Raw genomic sequence first — 18,244 nt, forward strand, 5'->3', positions numbered from 1 at the left:
CCTAACCATCTCTTTCTTGCTCTTTCAGGTATCATCATTCTGTACCCAGTGTATAAACTGTTTATAACCCAACCTTCTCTCCTTGACTTTCTTCTGTTTTCATTCTGCTTCCCTCATCCATGTTCATTCTGTTTCCAGTCTCTTCCCTTTTGTTTGTTGGCTCAGAGTTATCTTTTCAAAAGGCAAATGTGATCAGTTTAACCCTCCTGCCCCCAACTACAGTTCTTCAATGGCTCTCCCTGTATGATGGTGTCAGTTCTCATATATGGCTCCCAGATCCCTAGTGGGGCTAGTTTATTCTGCTGGGGCCCACTGAATCTATGTTTGCCTTAAGCATTGTCTATATAACATGGTTAAAGGAAAATATAACTACCATTCATTACTGTCTGGGACTTTTTTTTTTTTGGACGTAAGAGGAGTCTTCAATATTAGGGAGCTTAAGATCTTCTGGCCTATAGAACAAACACTTGCCTCTTAACCAACCCCTTGCAATTTCCTGTGTGATCATATCCCTGCTTCTCTTTTCACCACAAGTGATCTACAAAGTGACCTTTATACTCTACGCTTCAGCCATACTGAGCTACTCATTGTCCACAGAATACTTGACCTTTTTTCACTGCTCCTTCATGAAATGCCCTTTCCGTATCTTCTGGGTGAAAACCTATTCATCTTTTAAGAACTGTTTCAAGAGGAAACTGCTCCTCCAAACCTTTCCTGAGCATCCAACCCCATCCTCACCTGCAGAACTGATCAACTCCATTCTTTGTGCTCCAGTGACAGCCAGTGCAACTTCCCTTGACAGCACTTAGCAAATTAAACAGCATTTAGCAAATCTGTAAGATTTTTCAGAGCAGGGACTGAGCCTTCTGTGTCCCTCTGACTCCAGTGCCTAGTCCAGTGTTAAAAAACACTTTTTGATTGTTAAAAGGAAAGTGAGTCCTTCAACTAGAACAAATGAACCTTTTAATTAAAATATCAAATATAGTTGTTTCTTAATTTAATTAATAGCTTTCGAGTTCCTCTCATGTGCCAGGTGCTAGACATAAAAACTTAAAAGACTTTAAGGAGCTCATAGTGTGGAAGACAGAAAGGAGATGAAAGTACACATTAGGATGAAGTGTACACTGATGTGTAGGGTATGTGGAATAACAGAGAAACTGGTCAGTTGTCTGCAAGGAGTATCCTGAAACGCTGCTCTTTATTTCAGCCAAAGGAGACGCCAAATCAGAGTGGCCGTTCAACAGCACCACACTGTAGGAGGCACACGCCATGGGTCTTCTGGGCACAAACCGCCGTAGCCATCTTTCCCATAAAGCCAGAGTATCTTCTTTGGGACCCCTTACCCCCAATTCAGGATTGTCAGTACTCAAACATTTCTAAGAGTCAAGGCAAACCTGGGCTTAACATACAATATAGTGCTGAAAAGGAAGCAGTGATCTAGAATTAAGGAACTCAACAGATGACTGCAAATAACCTCTAAGCAAACATACTCCAGAAAGACCAAAATAAGCCAATCAGCAAAGACAGGAAAAAATAACTAATTCTTCCATATAAAGTCATAGATGTAGGCCCACGAGAAACAGCAGAAAACAGGGAGCCATGACCTCTCCAAACAAACAAAACAAGGACCTAATGACCAACTCTAATGAGATGATAATATGAGAGCTCCCAGAACACTAATTCAAAATAGTAGTTTAAGAAAACTCAGCCAACTCTAAGATAACACAGAAAAGCAATTCAGAAATGTATCAGGAGTTTGAGAGATTGAAATAATTTTTTAAAAATCAAACAGGAAATCCTGGAACTGAGAAATACATTTGCTGAAGTAAAAAAGAAATTTGAGGCTTTAAACAGCAGAATGCATGAAGCAGAAGAAAGAATCAGTAACTTCAAAGACAGATTATTTGAAAATACAGAGGTGAAAAAAGGAAAAACAATGAAAATAACAAATGTCTACAGAGAATGACCTCAAAAGACATCTAACAGTCACTGAAGTTGAGTTTAAAAACAGCAAGATGTAGAAAGCTTGTTCAAAGAAACAAGTATATAGAGCAAACATTAATAGGTCAAAGTGGAGAGCTAGACTGAAATACAGTAATAGCAGGGGACTTCAACACCCCACCTTCAGTAATAAACAGATCATCCAGACATAAAATAAAGGAAAGGAAAAGAAACGAAAGGTAAAAAGAAAGAGAGAGAGGCATACTTTTACAACACCTATTTCACAGATAAGAAAACAGAGGCTCATAGAAGTTAACTACCTTGTATGGGATGCAACAGTAGACAGTGGAGCTAAGATATAAACCAGATAGTCTGACTCCAGAAGCCCTGCCTGGAATTATGGTGCACTGCCCTCCCCTTTCCACTCTCAGACTGCAAATGTTTCTTAGCTGTAAAAACCATGAACATTTGCACTTTCCCAGTTCAGGGTCTACCATAGAATAGATAAGAAATACCTACTGAATGGTACCTAAGGAAATACACACATGGAAGATCAAATTCCTTTTTGTTTGATAGGGCTCAGGTATGGTGCTGCCTGAGGATGGAATCCTATGGTGGAGGCAGGAAACACCTCTTGGGAACCTTTTCAATGTCATAGTTTGTACTTACCACAAGCTTTTTCCTGATAGCCTCTAGTTTTTCAGTAGCTGCAGCCAATTCTAAGTTTGCCTGGGCTAATGCTTGGCGTTTTGGCTCCACATCACAGTAGACCTGAAAAGTCATGAATTAATAAAGATACAAAGAGGGTACGTAATAACTTGAACCTAGATAGGATGGAAGCTTTACCATTAAAATCTCTAATTCATCTAGCAATTTCTTTTTTCTTTTTTATTGAGATGGGGTCTTCCCATGTTGTTCAGGCTGGTCTTAAGGGTTTCTCCCACCTCAGTCTCCTAAAGTGCTAGGATTACAGGTGTATGCCACCACACCTAGTCTGTTATTTTTCAGACATGGTGCCACCTAAAAGCAGAGCACAATCTACACAGCTTCCACATTCTCTCTGGTCCACCGTTATTTTACCTATTTATTCTGGACCTTAGAGTTACAAGTACTTGCATAACATGCTATGTAAGTCAAACACCATTAAGATACTGAAATCAATTTGTCATAAAATGTGGAGATACTTCTCATATTACTAGAAATTGCACTGCGCAGGAACTATGGCCAAAGTTGAGATCATGCCTAGCCTTTAAGGCAGAAAATAAGTGTGGACAAATTCTCAACACAGAAAGGAGAGTGGGAGATATCACACAATATTAACCACACTGTCGCCTTCTTTTTAAGTTCCTGACCACCTTAGGCACATGTTGTTTGAATGGACCATTTGAGAATTTAGGTGCATCAATTTTTCTGCTGGTGGGGAGAGAGGAAGGAAATTAATTTTTTTCCTATTTTATAGCAAAATAGCACAGAATGCAGCCACAGTCAAGATCTATGCTTGTCTTTTCACGTACAGTACAAGTAGAAGACAGGGTTGAGGCATTTTACTGTAGACAGAAGCTGTACATCAACCACAATTGGCTAAACTCTTCCTTTATGAAGATTTCCACTAAGGAGAGAGATCAAGAGAGTCCTCTCCCTGTGGGCCCCACAGTATAAAGGAAATAACGTGGATTTGTGAAAATTACTTTGGGAACTGAATTGACAGTTTTGACTTTGATTCCACATATGAACACAACATAGAACCCTCCAAGACAAAAATGAGAGTTCTTCAGAGTTGTGGGCCACGCATTGTTCTCTCTGTATCAAGTACTCTGCACAGCACTTGGAATGCAGTTGGTTGGCAATAAATATTTGATAAATAAATAAGTGAAATGATAATTTATTGATATACTGCCAAAAACTACAGATTTTAGATTAGATCACCTATAGGCAAAACTCTTACCTATAATTAAAATACTGAAGCAAAGAAATGGTTATTTTCTCCTCTTAACTGTATCAGCAATACAGATGGTGTGAATGTTGCTTTGAGAGAAGGGACTACATTTAATCTGATGTGAATTCAGATTTGCAGTTGTCTCAAGTCAACATGAATTCAGTATTTAAGTGTATATAAGTACAATTCGTATCAGTTTTTATCTAATTACTGCTCTTTGATCTAAAGTAGCCAATCGCTCTACCCACAAAAGAAAAGATAGTTTCTAACATTTCAAATATTCTCCTGTAGAGAACTGTTTACCCTGACATGCTTATGTCTTATTCTTAGAACTATATATTCTTATTCAGAAAATGAAATAACAGATTTTACTCTTTTTGCAGACCTAGAAATTGATGCGTCTGTGGCCCTTTGGGGACAATACCTGTAAATAATCAGTATAGAATTGATACCTCATAGAATTTAACGATGTTGATGACCCAGGCACAGAGGCCAGCTGCTGCAAAAGATTTGGTTCGAATCAGGTTTGGATTAAACTCTGGGTCTTTCAAATATTGTTCATTCACCACTTTTAGACAGTTCTCTGGAATGTGCTCTTTGTCATAGTTAATTAATGCTTGCAAAAAATCATCAACCTGCAAAGCAAAAAGACTTTTTGCAGTGAACCCATTTTGGCTGCAGAGAAAATTCCAAGATCAAAAGTTAAAATCAGCTTTTAGGACTCACATTACAAAAGCAAAATTGGCAAGCTGCATTTATCCTACTGTTTCACTTCTTCCGTCTTTATAGCATTAAGTTAGAATTAGCAATGGACACTTTTAAAACCTCTTCTATCCTAGGGTAAAATATTCAGTCCCGGCACAGGAGGTATTCACATTTTGAAGAAAAGAAAGGCAGAAAAGAAAAAGCAAAAACACACCAAAAAGCCCCTGTGCTTCACCTTCTTATACATTAGTAACATTTTTCCAACCTAAGAAATCCATGTAATTTTCTCCCTCCTACACTTAACTGCTTTCATAATTTTGCAAATAATTAGCAACCTTCCACCTGCTGCTGGCATTGACTTAGGTTTGCCATAACCCCAAGCTAACCTCCAACTTGGCAAACAAAAACTGTAAGTCTAGAGAATATATAAAGTGGATCACATTCAACAACTATTAAGATGATTTCTTCTGACTGGAACATCTTTTGCTATTAAGGATAACCACAGTCCTGAAAACAGTATGGAAATTGTTAGAATTTTCATCTTTGCAGGCTGGGCTGATACCTTTCCCATGAAGACTTTAGCTGCTTTCCAACTTCGGTCTTTGGGCACTCTTCCCCGAGGAGCCAGAAGGACCATCACCGCTGCAGTAACATTGGTAACTGCAATGGGGGGGTTGGGAAAGGCTTTCAGCTCACTGAGGTTGACCTGAAAAAAAGCATACACACACACATACAGGATTAGGGGAGGTTTAGATTAACTCTGTAAGTTGCCAAGCTAGTTTTTAGTGGCCTCCCATATCTTTGTATCAGACCAGTCTCCATTTGGCAATTCTTTGCTACCTGGGGACTCTAGCTTGGAACTCCAAGAGGTTCAGTTCATGCTGGGCACTTCTCTGATTCTCTGGAGATATCACTTCCCTTTTTGCCTCCAAGAAAAATGATCTGTATATCAGTCCTGCAGAGCCCTGCTCACTGAGTCACTGAGGCCAGGAGGGGTGTGTGTAGTGTGTGTGTGTATATATACAAAGATGTATGATATATACATAGATATGTATATATATATATACACACACACACATAGATATATCATATAGAGATGTATATATACACATACATGTGTATATATACACATACATGTACACATACATATGTATATATACATACACACGTGTGTATGTGTATATATGTTGTAAGATATTTGTAGGTTCTATCCCACTATGTAATAGATTTGTATCTTAACCAAGCCACTCCCAGACACATAATTCCTTAATTCAGTGTCTCTTAGGTTTGTTTTTCTGTCTTACGTGTACGAGTAAGAAATATTTTCTATTACATTACAGAGACTCTCAAGTAGGAGACAGCCAAGATAGGCTGAACCTTCTTCTCTACTCCTTAATCTCCTCAGGTCAGACCACTGATTAATCCAAGAGATGATATTAATAGTATAAATTATATGTATCAGGGCAAATACTTTGAAGCAGGCACTAGCACATATAAGAAGCTCATATAGCCTTGTGATATTTAATACATGATTTAAAAAACAAAAGCCACCAACCAGGTATTTTCTGTGCTACATAATATATTTTTGCTTATAAAACCTTATCAAATGTTGAACCTGATTCTGCTCCCTTATCAGAAACTGCCTATTTATTTGGTAAATAATTACAAAGAATGGAAAGAGACTGAAAGCAAGAAAAAAAACAAAGACTTAAAATAAATAATAAATGAGAGCTAATAATAAATGAGAGCTGGCTAACCAAGATTTTTTTATAATTTAGAAATACATACACCTTTATCTTTTAAGTAGTGCTAATTTATTTTGCCTGAGTAAAGAGTAATTATGCAGAGAAAAATCTGCAAATTTAGAAAAACACAATAAAAAATATATATTCCATTACTCAGAGAAAACCAATTACCCTTTTTTCCAATCTTTTTCTGTACACATATTCTTATCAAAACAATTAGTCATAGAAAATACCCTATTTTATAATCTGCTTTATTCTCTTAATATATCATGGTTATCTTCTCAGATTGCTAACTAGCATTTAACAGTATTATTTTAACGGCAGCAAGGTATTTGAATGTGTAATAATCGGAGCTCTAGCATGCTATGATTCCATTTAAAAGTTTTTGGTTTTATGGAAATACTATAAGAAATACCAATGTAAGTATCTCTTTACTGACAGTCAAAATTGTTTTCTTCAAAAAATACTTAGAAAAGGAATTCAGTATTTCTATGAGGAACAGTGAAAGTCTAGATTCTTTATGTTCTAAAATGGAATCTTAAGAATCTCAGGCCCAGTGATTTCCTGAGCTCTCCCTAGAGGTCTAGGTAGGGGAAGACCCCAGGATGAGATTAGCTGCAGGCTCCTAAAAAAACATTGGTTGCATTTCACTTTCCCTAACAATATGCTTGTGATGAACACAGCTTACTTTCTCTTATAAGAATTTGAATGCTTAGGGACGTTTTACTAACAACATGAAGCTTGAAGAAATGGTGGGGACCAAAACTAGGTATCTTTGCTCCTACTATTCTTTCCCCGAGGCTCTCTCATCAATGCTACTCTTTATCTTATTCCAGAGGAAATAAAGAATGCCTTGTCTAGTTCTTAAAGCAACGCACGATATGAAAAATTGGATTTGTGTCAAATCCAGTTACCAACAATCCAGTTGCCTTTCATAAGAGTATAAATCCCATAGGGTTGGAAATATTAAAAAGGAGACTGCTTATTGGGATGCCGTAGGACAGAGTCCTGGATGGAGAAAAGAAGTGGAACAGTAATCGACCTCAAAGGTTTGTTTCAACTTTAAGATCTATGGGTGTTGCCAGGTGCAGTGGCTCACACCTGTAATCCCAGCACTTTGGGAGGCCGAGGTGGGTGGATCATGAGGTCAGGAGTTTGAGACCAACCTGACCAATGTGGTGAAACCCCATGTCTACTAAAAATACAAAAATTAGCTGGGTGTGGTGGCAGATGCCTATAATCCCAGCTACTCAGGAGGCTGAGGCAGGAGAATCACTTTAACCCAGGAGGCAGAGGTTGCACTGAACCAAGACCGTGCCACTCCACTCCAGCCTGGGCGACAGAGCAGACTCCCTCTCAAAACAACAAAAAAATTCATGGGTGTTTCTTTCCTTTTAAAACACTTTTTGGCTGCATGGGCCACACTCTCAGCTCAGTTATTCAAACTCTAATAACCCCTAAATATTACTTTGAGGAAACTCAGGGACCAAAAAATCATCTTTACCCTGTTGAGTGTATTGAGTGCAGCTGTAGCAGCCACCAGTGCAGGCTCAGCCTTGACTAAGTCAGCCTCGCATTCCCTCTGTTTCTGGAACACTTCAGTCTGAATGGCTGTCACCTAATTAGAGAGGAAAAGCACACAAACCTACATAATGCATAAATTATTATCACAGATATCTCTAAAGAAAAAATGGAGGTTGACTCAGATGCACTGTTAAATAATTCATTTCCCCGGTACTTTGAACAGGTGAGAAATTTGTTAAACAGACTAATTTTCCTTTAGACATAATATGTACACAAAGTTTTGTAAATGTAAAGAACACACAGTAACAAATCTCAACATAAATGGATTCGAGTTCCAATGCTCCAAGAAAGCTTTGACTAATCTAATTATAAGGTACCACTAATAGTAAAAGCAAGATTAAGTGATTCCTCTGTTCTTCAGTTTTCTTTTTCAGAGAGTCCTGGATAAACATCTGGGTTAGCTTAGCAACCTAGACCACAAAATATTCTCGCTAGGATTCTCTAATTTTTGCTAACTTTTGCTTAGAAGCCATGTTGGCTATTCCTAAAGAAAAGATTTGAAGCTCTTTTGTTCAACTGGTGGGAAGATATCCTTTTTGTGGTCATGGATCGCATGCCTACCTATAAATACAATTTTAGTGAAGACTAATTACTGGTTTCTCCACAGACATGGGAAGAAGACACAGATGCAAGAGCCCACCTCTGCCTTCGGTACTGGAACAATGGCACTGATACCCACTCTCCTCTTGTGGGTCCAGTGGCACCTCTTCCCCGTCCACAGAGGGTGCTGCACTAGCCTTCTGACGTGATATATAATATAGAAGAAAGTCATACTGGTAAACTTGAACCAAACCAAAATGAGAAGCGGAGGCGGGGATGGAGGGTGGTTTATCCTCCTCCCCTTAAGATACCTATAGAATGTGAAAGGCCAGGAAAAGTTAATTTTTAGTATGCAGTAGAAATTTGAGTTTAAAAGCTGTGGCACTGGCCACCAGGATCTAGCCACCATGGGGGATGGTCCCTGTGGTGATGGTGACTGTGAAATACAAAGTGTGAACACAAGTATATTTCTTCGGATGTGTTTGAAATGAACAGGTTAACTATACCACAAAATTAAACACTGCTTACAGCAAATTATGTTGTCTACTCCAGCTTTATTAGCAGTAATTACCCTTCTCCTGATTCACAATTATTTTGCTGTGTGCTGCACTTTTTATGAACATAATTGGTTCAGGGTAGATACAAGCCTCCTGCTAATACACACACAGCTATCGTTAATGTAAATAAGAAAACCCTGAATGCTTACTGAGAACTACCCCAAAACCACAACCCTCAAAAGCTTCCAGGAATGGACCACAAAGATTTTCAGTATGCTACAGAACACTGCTACTGATAAAAGAAAGTTTATGTGAGCGAAGGAGTTATCACCTCAGGTTTATTTATTTAAAAAAAAATTTTTTTTGAGATGGAATCTCGCTCTGTCACCCAGGCTAGAGTGCAGTGGCACAATCTCGGCTCACTGCAACCTCTGCCTCCTGGGTTCAAGCGATCCTCCTGCCTCAGTCTCCCAAATAGCTGGGATTACAGGTGCACACCACCATGCCCAGCTAATTTTTGTATTTTTACAGACAGGGGTTCACCATATTGGCTGTTTGTAATCCACTGCGCCTGGCTAAAGTGCTATTTCTATCAGCCTAGGAGCTACTACTCTTTTCTGACTCCTTTACTGTTAATGAAGTGTTTTTCTTTTGGGCAATTTTTAGAAACAAAACAATCGTGAACATTAAAACCCACTCATACAAATGAAGAAAAGTCTCAGGTTGGCCAACTTATTTCTCATCCTCAACACTTCTGACCCTAAGGTGCAATACTGTAAGAGTGAGAATTCTGTGTATCTCCATGAGCTGGTAAGCTAGTGTGCAACTTCCTTTGCCCAGTGGCTCCTAGGCAGTGGTCAGCAAGGCTCAACCTATTAAATGGGAGACGAGTTGCATGGAGTGCCTAGAGGATGTGCTTTCCCCTTACCGGTGTAAATTAAAGCAGGAATTTGGAGACAGATCCCCCTTTGGGTAGACCAGAAAGTCTCTGCCTTGTATTAGTCAACAGCCCGTTGCAGATGTTCTTATGATTTAGTGATGATCACAGGAAGAGAAAAAAGAGAATGAAGTCCCAATAACTTCTTGTTATGAGCTAAATCATGTCCACCTAAAATTCTTATGTTGAAGACTCAAGCTCAGAATTTGACTGTATCTGGAAACAGGCCCTTTACAGAGGTGATGAGGCTAAACTGAGGTCATTAGGGTGAGCTCTGATTCAAACTGATTGGGGTGAGAAGTTTGGACACACACAAGAGACGTCAGAGAAGTAATCACAAAGAAAAGATCAGGTGAGGACATAGCAAGAAGGCGGCCATCTGCAAGCCACAGGAGAAGGCCTCAGGAGAAACCAAACCTGCCAATACTTTGATCATGGACTTCCAGCCTCCAGAACTTGGAGAAAATAAACTGCTATTGTTGAAGTCTCCCAATCTGTGGTATTTTTCATGGCAGCCTTAGCAAACTGATACAGTGCACTTACCTGCCTTTGGAATATAAGAATTTCCTTATGATCCTCTGAAACCCAGGCCTATCCACATTCAGAACAGAAATACACACAAAAACTGATAGCCTCTCCAAATCAAGATTGACATTCATCTTTTGAAGACATGATATGAGCGCTTCAATTTAGAAGGCACCCCTACTCACGAAGGCTTACAGTCTACTCAAGGGAGAACACAGTTTGGAAGCAATCAGAGGATTCTTAGCATTTTAGAATTTGGAGCTGAGAAGCCAAACAAATATGGAGGAAGAACTCATTTTCACAGGCTTATGATGCTTGGTGACTTGAAGTCATTGCTGGCAATGCCAATGGTTCAAATTGCCCTTGATTATCTTACAAATCTGAAGCAATGATTTCAGCCTGCTTCTCTCTATGGGCTCTCAAGACACACAGCAAGAGAGTTTGAACCCCAACATTTGTTTAGTCATATTAAACGTGGTTCTGCACTTTGTGAGCTATGCACAGTTGCTTTTAAATTACTGCTTATGTGTGAAGACTTGAGACCCCAATTTCATAGGACAAAAACAGTCCATATTCACCCCTTTAGTATGGCATAATGTAGTATCTACCACATTGTTGGACATATGACGAATGTGAGCCCACATCATGGACTCAAGTGTTGATGAATTTCTAGATGCTACCTAGTTTAATTACAAAAGAACTTCCTTTCATACCCAATTTACAATAGCTCTCTTCTTGATTTTAATCAGAGCACCTATCTTGAAATATTCTGCTTCTCAATGTGTAACATGTCTCCTGTCAGTCTTTTTCATGGCAATGCAATTTACATGAGAGCTCACTGCTTGTCAAATATCCCTAATAGTCTCCAACAGTGCCCGGTGGAAAAGCAGATGTTCAGTTAATAATTGTTATTTATAATTAAACTAAGTTCTATGGATAAAGTGAAAACATTTAGAAGTATATTTATGTCTTGGTATGGATTAAATATTAAAATAGTATGTTTCTTCTTTGTGTTTGAAGAACTTCACTAAATGACCTGTCGGATGAGTTCTAATTTGCTAAAACTTCTTTCTCCTTTTATGAGGGTAATTTTTCCTTAAGAATTCACATGTAAAAATGCAAAAAAAAAAAAAAAAAAAAAAAAAAAAACTCCTGCAGTATTTATATTTTAAGTTTTCCAACAAGTATCTGTGATGGTAGGTTATGATATAATAAATACTAGAATATCACATGTTTGTGTAATGCTTGAAAAACATTCCCTGGGTGGAATTAGCTCATGGTAATTACATCATGTGTGATACCTAATTCCTCAATATAATGATATACTTTGTCTTTTTTGCCCTTCTTTTATGGAGAATAGAGTATCGTTATATTGTCCAGACAGGTCTCCAACTCCTGGGCTGAAGATATCCTCCTGCCTCTGTCTCCCTAAGTGCTGGGATTACAAGCATTAGACATTGCGCCAACCCCAATAATACACTTTAAGGGACATTCTCCACTTAACTGCAACTCAACAGAAATGCTTATGACTCTAAATAGGAATCATATGCCCCTTGATCATGTCAAATGTGCTTTATCTTCAATTTTAAATGTCATAATCTTATTTCTTAAAACCATTTCTAGTTTTGATGTTCAATTACTTTTCAAGTCTTTAGTTGTGCAAGAAAAACATGCTCAATATGTATTAGAAAAAAAAGCAAAACAACTCAGTTGTGTATGAATGGCAACACCACTGGGAAACTCAAATTTTCAAGTACCCTAAAATACAAGAAAAAATGGCATAATCACTACTGATCCAATGGGTATGAGCATGTTAGCAACTCATAACTTGTTATTACTTAGGCCCTGATTATAATCTTTTGTCTAAAATAAGAAATTTTTACCTTATACATGTACACTCAATTTTTAAACAAATATGTATTAAAATGTTTCTGTTTACTATGGTGTTTCTTTTGAGAAATCAGTCAGATGTACAAAACAATGTCTTCCATCTGTAGCTGACGTTTTGGAAAAGAAGATGACAAAAGACGTATTTCAGAACTGCTAGAACCCTGAGTAGAAAGAAAGCAGAATCTACATAATCTTAAAAGAAATTATTTCCAACAATAAAGCACAATACAGAATGCCAGGGTCTCAATCGAATCAAAAAGAACAAATTTAGCCTAGGACTTAATAATAAACTCCAGTTGTATTATTAAAATGCAAGATTTGAAAACCATCTTGCAAAGTGATGGAATGGGCTTTGTTAACAATTGAGTTGTTCAATTTGCCTAAAAAATGGAAACCTTTAAAAAACCTCAGAGGTGACTTCCTGACCTTTACTATATTACAAATAGGCCTGATGTTCAAGATCCACATCCATTATATGCTTGAATAAGCTCAGTATTTATTGTTCTTTCATATCATTAAAAGAGCTAAAAGGTTGGGGAAATGCACAATGTAAAGAAAGGTCAAGTGGTAATCATGGTGTGAAATGCTGTTACATGTGTAACTATAATAATTCTTTAGACTTTATGCTCCCTGGAGAGGAACTTGTTCAAAATTGTTCACCTACCAAGGTTTATTTTGTGCTAAATATAGCTCAGCACTCTAAATGGTAGAATTAGCCTGACCTTTCGCTCCTCAGCATCAGCGATGGTCTTTTCCCGGCTCACTTTCTCCGTCTGAAGTCCAATCTTCGTGATTAGAGCTTCGGCATCATGATTTTTCAGTTGCAACTCGGCTTCTTGAGAGGCAAGTCTGGCTTTTAAATCTCCCACCTAAAGGAAAAGTCACTATTGTTATGGCACTTGCCTTGGTCACAACAAATCCCAGGTAGAGCTTATTGTTGGGAATGAATTCAGGATACCTAACAATTTGTATCTTGCGTCTGTTTCCACCCTGATTTTACATTCTGATCTGCAAAAATGCAGCCACATTGTTTTTCTCCATGAGAACAAACAGAATAATATTTTCCAATAATTTTGCAGGAAATATAATTAATTTTTGCCAGTACTAACAGGTTGAGTAGGGAAGCTTCTCTTCCTTCTGTCCAATCACATACTCCTTCCCCAACATCTGCCTTCAGGTCCTAGGCAGATCAGGCTCAACGAAGCAGAAGTTGTGGAAAGACATACTTGGTGATAAACTGGAAGACCCATGCCTCTCACTCTCCAACAGAGAGTTGTTGGAGGCTTCAGTGGGTTGAAGACTCAAGTACTCCTTGCCTGACTACAGATTATTTGGCTGCATATTAAAAAGCGCAATGACAGGTCTCACCTTTTCCCATCAAATAGAAAATGGCCCTCTAGATTTTTTTCACCTCATTTATGATCGTGAAGCTAACCCAATATTCATCTTAATAACTACTAAGAAGAGCAAACTGTGTGTTTGAGGCATTAGTATGCTGTGGCCAAAACTTAGTGAGCTTCAGGGGCATGTATGTCTCCCACCAGCCCGTCACTAAATAACCTTACTCAGCTCTTGGAGAACTCAGCCTTCTGAGAAATCCACAAATTCATCTGCTAAAAAGAACTCTCAATATTTTCTTTTAAAATTTCATTAGGTTCACAGGGCATTACTAGGTTCCTCAGTTTGAGGGTCATGTAACTAAGAGCAGAAGTGAGGTGCTAGAGAAACAGACACGACTCAGTTATCAGAAGTATCTGAAAGCAGCTGTATACATCCCAGTAATTAACTCTCCATTGCATTTCTTTTCCAAAAGTACAAATATTACCATTTGAAAAATCATAGCAGCAAAGAACCACCATAATCATTTATTTTAACTCAATTGCTAAAGACATTTCAGTGGTTTCATCTTGTGGAACAACATCTCACTACTATATCCGAGGGATCCTGTAATTTCCACCCAACACAGCATATTCACGCTCTAGCTAAAAAGCATGGTTACTACTATGACTGCTGCTTGTACTATTATAGTAAGTGAAGCTGTGACTGATTTTGCAGTCTCTCTATGAATGCAGGGTAACTTTGCAGAGTGACATGCTTCTCTGCTCTTTTCAGCTGTATGAAACTAGTGTTATGTTAGGCCATAGTCAAAACAATCACCAATCGGGAAAATGCAAGGAAAACCACCGTATCACTACACGCCTATGAGAATGGTTAAAATAAAAATTAGAGATGCCACCAAATTCCTGCAAGGAAGCTGAGAAACTGAATCTCCCATACACTGCTGGCAGTAATGCATAATGCCACAGCCATTCTGGAAAATATTTGCCTGTTTTCTATAAACATAAACATGCAAGTACCATACCATCCAGTAACTTCATTTTTAGTCACTTGTGGATTTATGTTTATAAAAAAATACCTGTACATGAGTATTCATAACAGCTTCATTTATAACCGCCAAAACCCAGAAATAACCCAGGTGTCCTCCAGTGGTTGAATGGTTAAATTGTGCTACCTTCATACTGCGGAATATTACCCAACAATAAAAAAGGACAAATTATGGATACACCCAATACCTTGGACGGATCTCAGGGGAATTACGCCGAGTACGGAAAACCATACCCAAAGTTTACATATTATATAACTCCATTTATATAGCATTTTTGAAATGACAAAATTATAGAAATGGAGAACAGATTAGCAATGGCCAGGAACTAGGGATTCAGGAGGCGGGAAGGGAAGAGAGGTTGTAGGTGTGGTTATAAAATGGCAATATGGGATCTTTCTGTAGATGGCAGTTTTCTGTGTCTTGACTATGGTAGTGAATCCCCAGACCTACATATGGTAAAACTGCATAAAACTAAGCACGCACACACACATGTACATACACACACCAACAAAAAACCCTGGAAATCTGAATAAGGTCTGTGGATTGGACCAATGCCACTTTCCTGGTTTCGACATTGTACTAGTTACGCAGATGCTACCACCAGACCTATAAGATGTGACACAGACCTGTCTGTTCTACATTTTGTAATTTCTTCTGAATCTAATTTAATCATCTCAAAATAGAAATAAAGGGAAAAGAATCACCCAATAGACCAGGACAAAATTATGTTATTTCAATCCGTAATTTCAGTTTCTAAGGAAGCTGTTAGGTCTGCAATATTCAAGGTGGGTGAAGCCGTGGAAGTAAGGCTTTATTTATGAAGAAAGGTCACTATGACTATCTATGATGACCTAAGCTGACATCTAGAGAGGGGTGATTTGGCTATAAAAAGGATTTACAGCTTTACTGTAAAGAATGAACATTGCTAAGGTTTTCAAATGACACAGAGTTGCTTAACGCAGACCCCTAGAGGACACATGCCCCAATATGCAGGCATTACGCTCTCCGTACAACCTGACCTTATGCTATATGGCTCTCCAATTCTCCACATAGGAAATCATCCTTCCTTTTCATAACCCACTTATTTCTAAAACTACCATGTACCTACTGACTATTCCAACCATTTTTTTTTTGATAGAGCATTCTATACACAAATACCTGATGAAAAGAAATCACTGTCAGTCTTTCCATCAAGACTTCCTGTGTCTTCACGGACTTTCTGCCTGTGGTTCTTAGCCAAGGGGGAGTAAAGAGACCCAGGCAGCCCTGACTCGGCAGACACAGTGAACTGGCTCTCATTTCTCTTTCTCGCCCATCCCCCTCACTCATCAATACATAACCGAGGTGATTATTAAGGCATCAGAGTCTCTCTACTCTTTTTTTTTTCCTATGGTTGAGATGCTGCCACCGCTGGAATGGTCCAGGATGGTAACCCACTTGCCCTTAGCTGTGTCATTTGGGGAAAATACCCTTTAAGTATGGCAATAGCACTTATTTATTTGCCAAGGGTGCCCCACAGTATTGAAAGCTGTTTGGGTGACAACACTATCATTTCCTGTGGGCAAAGTCAACAGGTTCAGGTTGGGACAGCATTCAAAGGGATAGAAATACACTGAGACACAGAGCTCCTTCCTTGTCTTATTCACCACAACAGGACTCCTGGGAAAATCTTTCTTATGAAAAGGCGTCTTGATTTCAATGAGGTAGAAGAGGATAGACAGAAGAAAACAGACATCGAGAAGGACAAAAACAAGAAAGTAAAATAAGGTGTGAATAAAAAGAAACAGGTAACACAGACATTCTTTTTTTTTTTTTTGAGACAGGGTCTCACTCTGTTGCTCAGGTTGGAGCTCAGTGACCCAATCAATCAGCACACCATAACCTCAAACTCTTGAGCTCAAGGGATCCCCCTGTCTAAGTCTTTCAAGTGGCTGGGTCTACAGGTGTGTGCCACCATGTTAGGCTCATTAAAATTTTTTTTTGTAGTGATTGGGTCTCATTTTGTTGCCCAGGCTGGTCTCAAACTCCCAAATTCAAGCAATCCTCCTCCTTCAGCCTCCCAAAGTGCTGGAATTAAAGGTGTGAGCCACTGTGTCCGGCCTAAACAGGCATCTTTGAGAAGGAAGGAGAAGGTATACAAATATGGATATGCTATTTGTGGGTTTCCTGGAAACTACTTATTTTTTTTTGATGGAGCCTTGCTCTGTCACCCAGGCTGGAGTGCAGTGGCATGATCTCAGTTCACTGTAATCACTGCCTCCCAAGTTCAAGTGATTCTTCTGCCTTAGCCTCTGGAGTAGCTGGGATTACAGGTGTGTGCCCCCACACCCAGCTAACTTTTGTATTTTTAGTAGAGACAGGATTTCACCATATTGGCCAGGCTGGTCTTAAACTCCTGACGTCATGATCCGCCAGCCTTGGCTTCCCAAAGTGCTGGGATTACAGGTGTGAGCCACCACGCCTATTCTTAATATCACTTGATCCCAACTGTCTTGGAAACCTCCTCACTCTGGCTTCTCTTTCTCAATTGTGGTCCATCTACTTTGCTTAGTACAGATCACAGTGTTTTGCCACAGAGTCACCCTTCGTGTATAAAACTAAGAGGGAAAGAGGCAAGTGGTGCTTTGGCCCAGAGTGGCTGAAGGATATGACCAGAGAGCCCTTCAAAGTGAAAAGGTACCCACATGAAAACGTGCTCCCTCCTTCGGGCCTCAGCTTTTTTGTAGCCTAGCCACAGGTGGGTCACACAGGCCACATGGGGGAAATGACTAGCCCAATTCTTGTAAAGCATATCAGAGTGTGACCTGATGACATCACTCTGAAAAGGCCACCAGTATTTCTAGTCTTGAGGTGACCTGCAGTGAGAATTCTTTTCACTCCAGCTGTAAGTCCTGGCTGGCTCAGAGAAGGGCTGGGCTACTCTTCAAAGTCTCCAGAGTCTCTCATTCCAGCCTCTTCTTTTCAGCCACAGAGAGGCAGCATGGTACCATGGACAACTCACAGGCATCAGAGCAGACCTGGGTTTAAAACCCAGCCTTGCTGGCTCTCTGGTCTTAAACTCTGTAAGTTGATGAATAAGAATGTTCCAAAGCCTACAATAAGATTGGCCGATTTCGGTGTCACAGCTGGTTTAGAGAGAAACCTCCTCCTGGCGTGAACAGAGCCTGTTCACTGTGTTTGCTAAGTATGGGGCTGCCTGGGTCTCTTTACTCCCCCTTGGCTAAGAACCACAGATAGAAAATCTGTGAAGACACAGGAAGTCTTGATTGACACATGACATCTTGATGGAAAGAATGATGGCAATTGTCTTTCATATATAAAATTACGTCACATATAAAATTACAGTAACACCTACTTCATGAAATCCTCTGTTTTTTAAAAGTGAAATACTGTCATGAGCATAGAACCACACATGATTAACATCCTGTGCTGATTTGCTCCTGATTTATATCTGCAAATTAGAGGTATCACCCTTTGTGGGGACAGGGGTCTTAGGACTGAGGACAAAGATGATACCGGACACTTTTATCTAAGTGTGCTGGTGGCGAAGAGGAGCAG

The 18,244-nt window shown here is 39.2% G+C and overlaps 1 protein-coding gene across 1 annotated transcript in view; it reads right to left on the bottom strand.

Annotated features, from left to right (window-relative positions):
- Positions 1–18,244, bottom strand: part of DNAH11 (dynein axonemal heavy chain 11) — a 426,042-nt gene that overhangs the window by 104,102 nt on the left and 303,696 nt on the right. The window contains exons 57-61 of the mRNA XM_035253682.3: positions 13,023–13,169; positions 7,832–7,945; positions 5,145–5,288; positions 4,330–4,512; positions 2,611–2,712 (exon numbers count right to left, since the gene is read on the bottom strand). Coding sequence (XP_035109573.3) covers positions 2,611–2,712; positions 4,330–4,512; positions 5,145–5,288; positions 7,832–7,945; positions 13,023–13,169 — 690 coding nt within the window. The remainder of the gene's footprint in view (positions 1–2,610; positions 2,713–4,329; positions 4,513–5,144; positions 5,289–7,831; positions 7,946–13,022; positions 13,170–18,244) is intronic.

The sequence above is a fragment of the Callithrix jacchus genome, chromosome 11 (genome assembly GCF_049354715.1).
Source record: "Callithrix jacchus isolate 240 chromosome 11, calJac240_pri, whole genome shotgun sequence".
Lineage (NCBI taxonomy): Eukaryota > Metazoa > Chordata > Mammalia > Primates > Cebidae > Callithrix > Callithrix jacchus.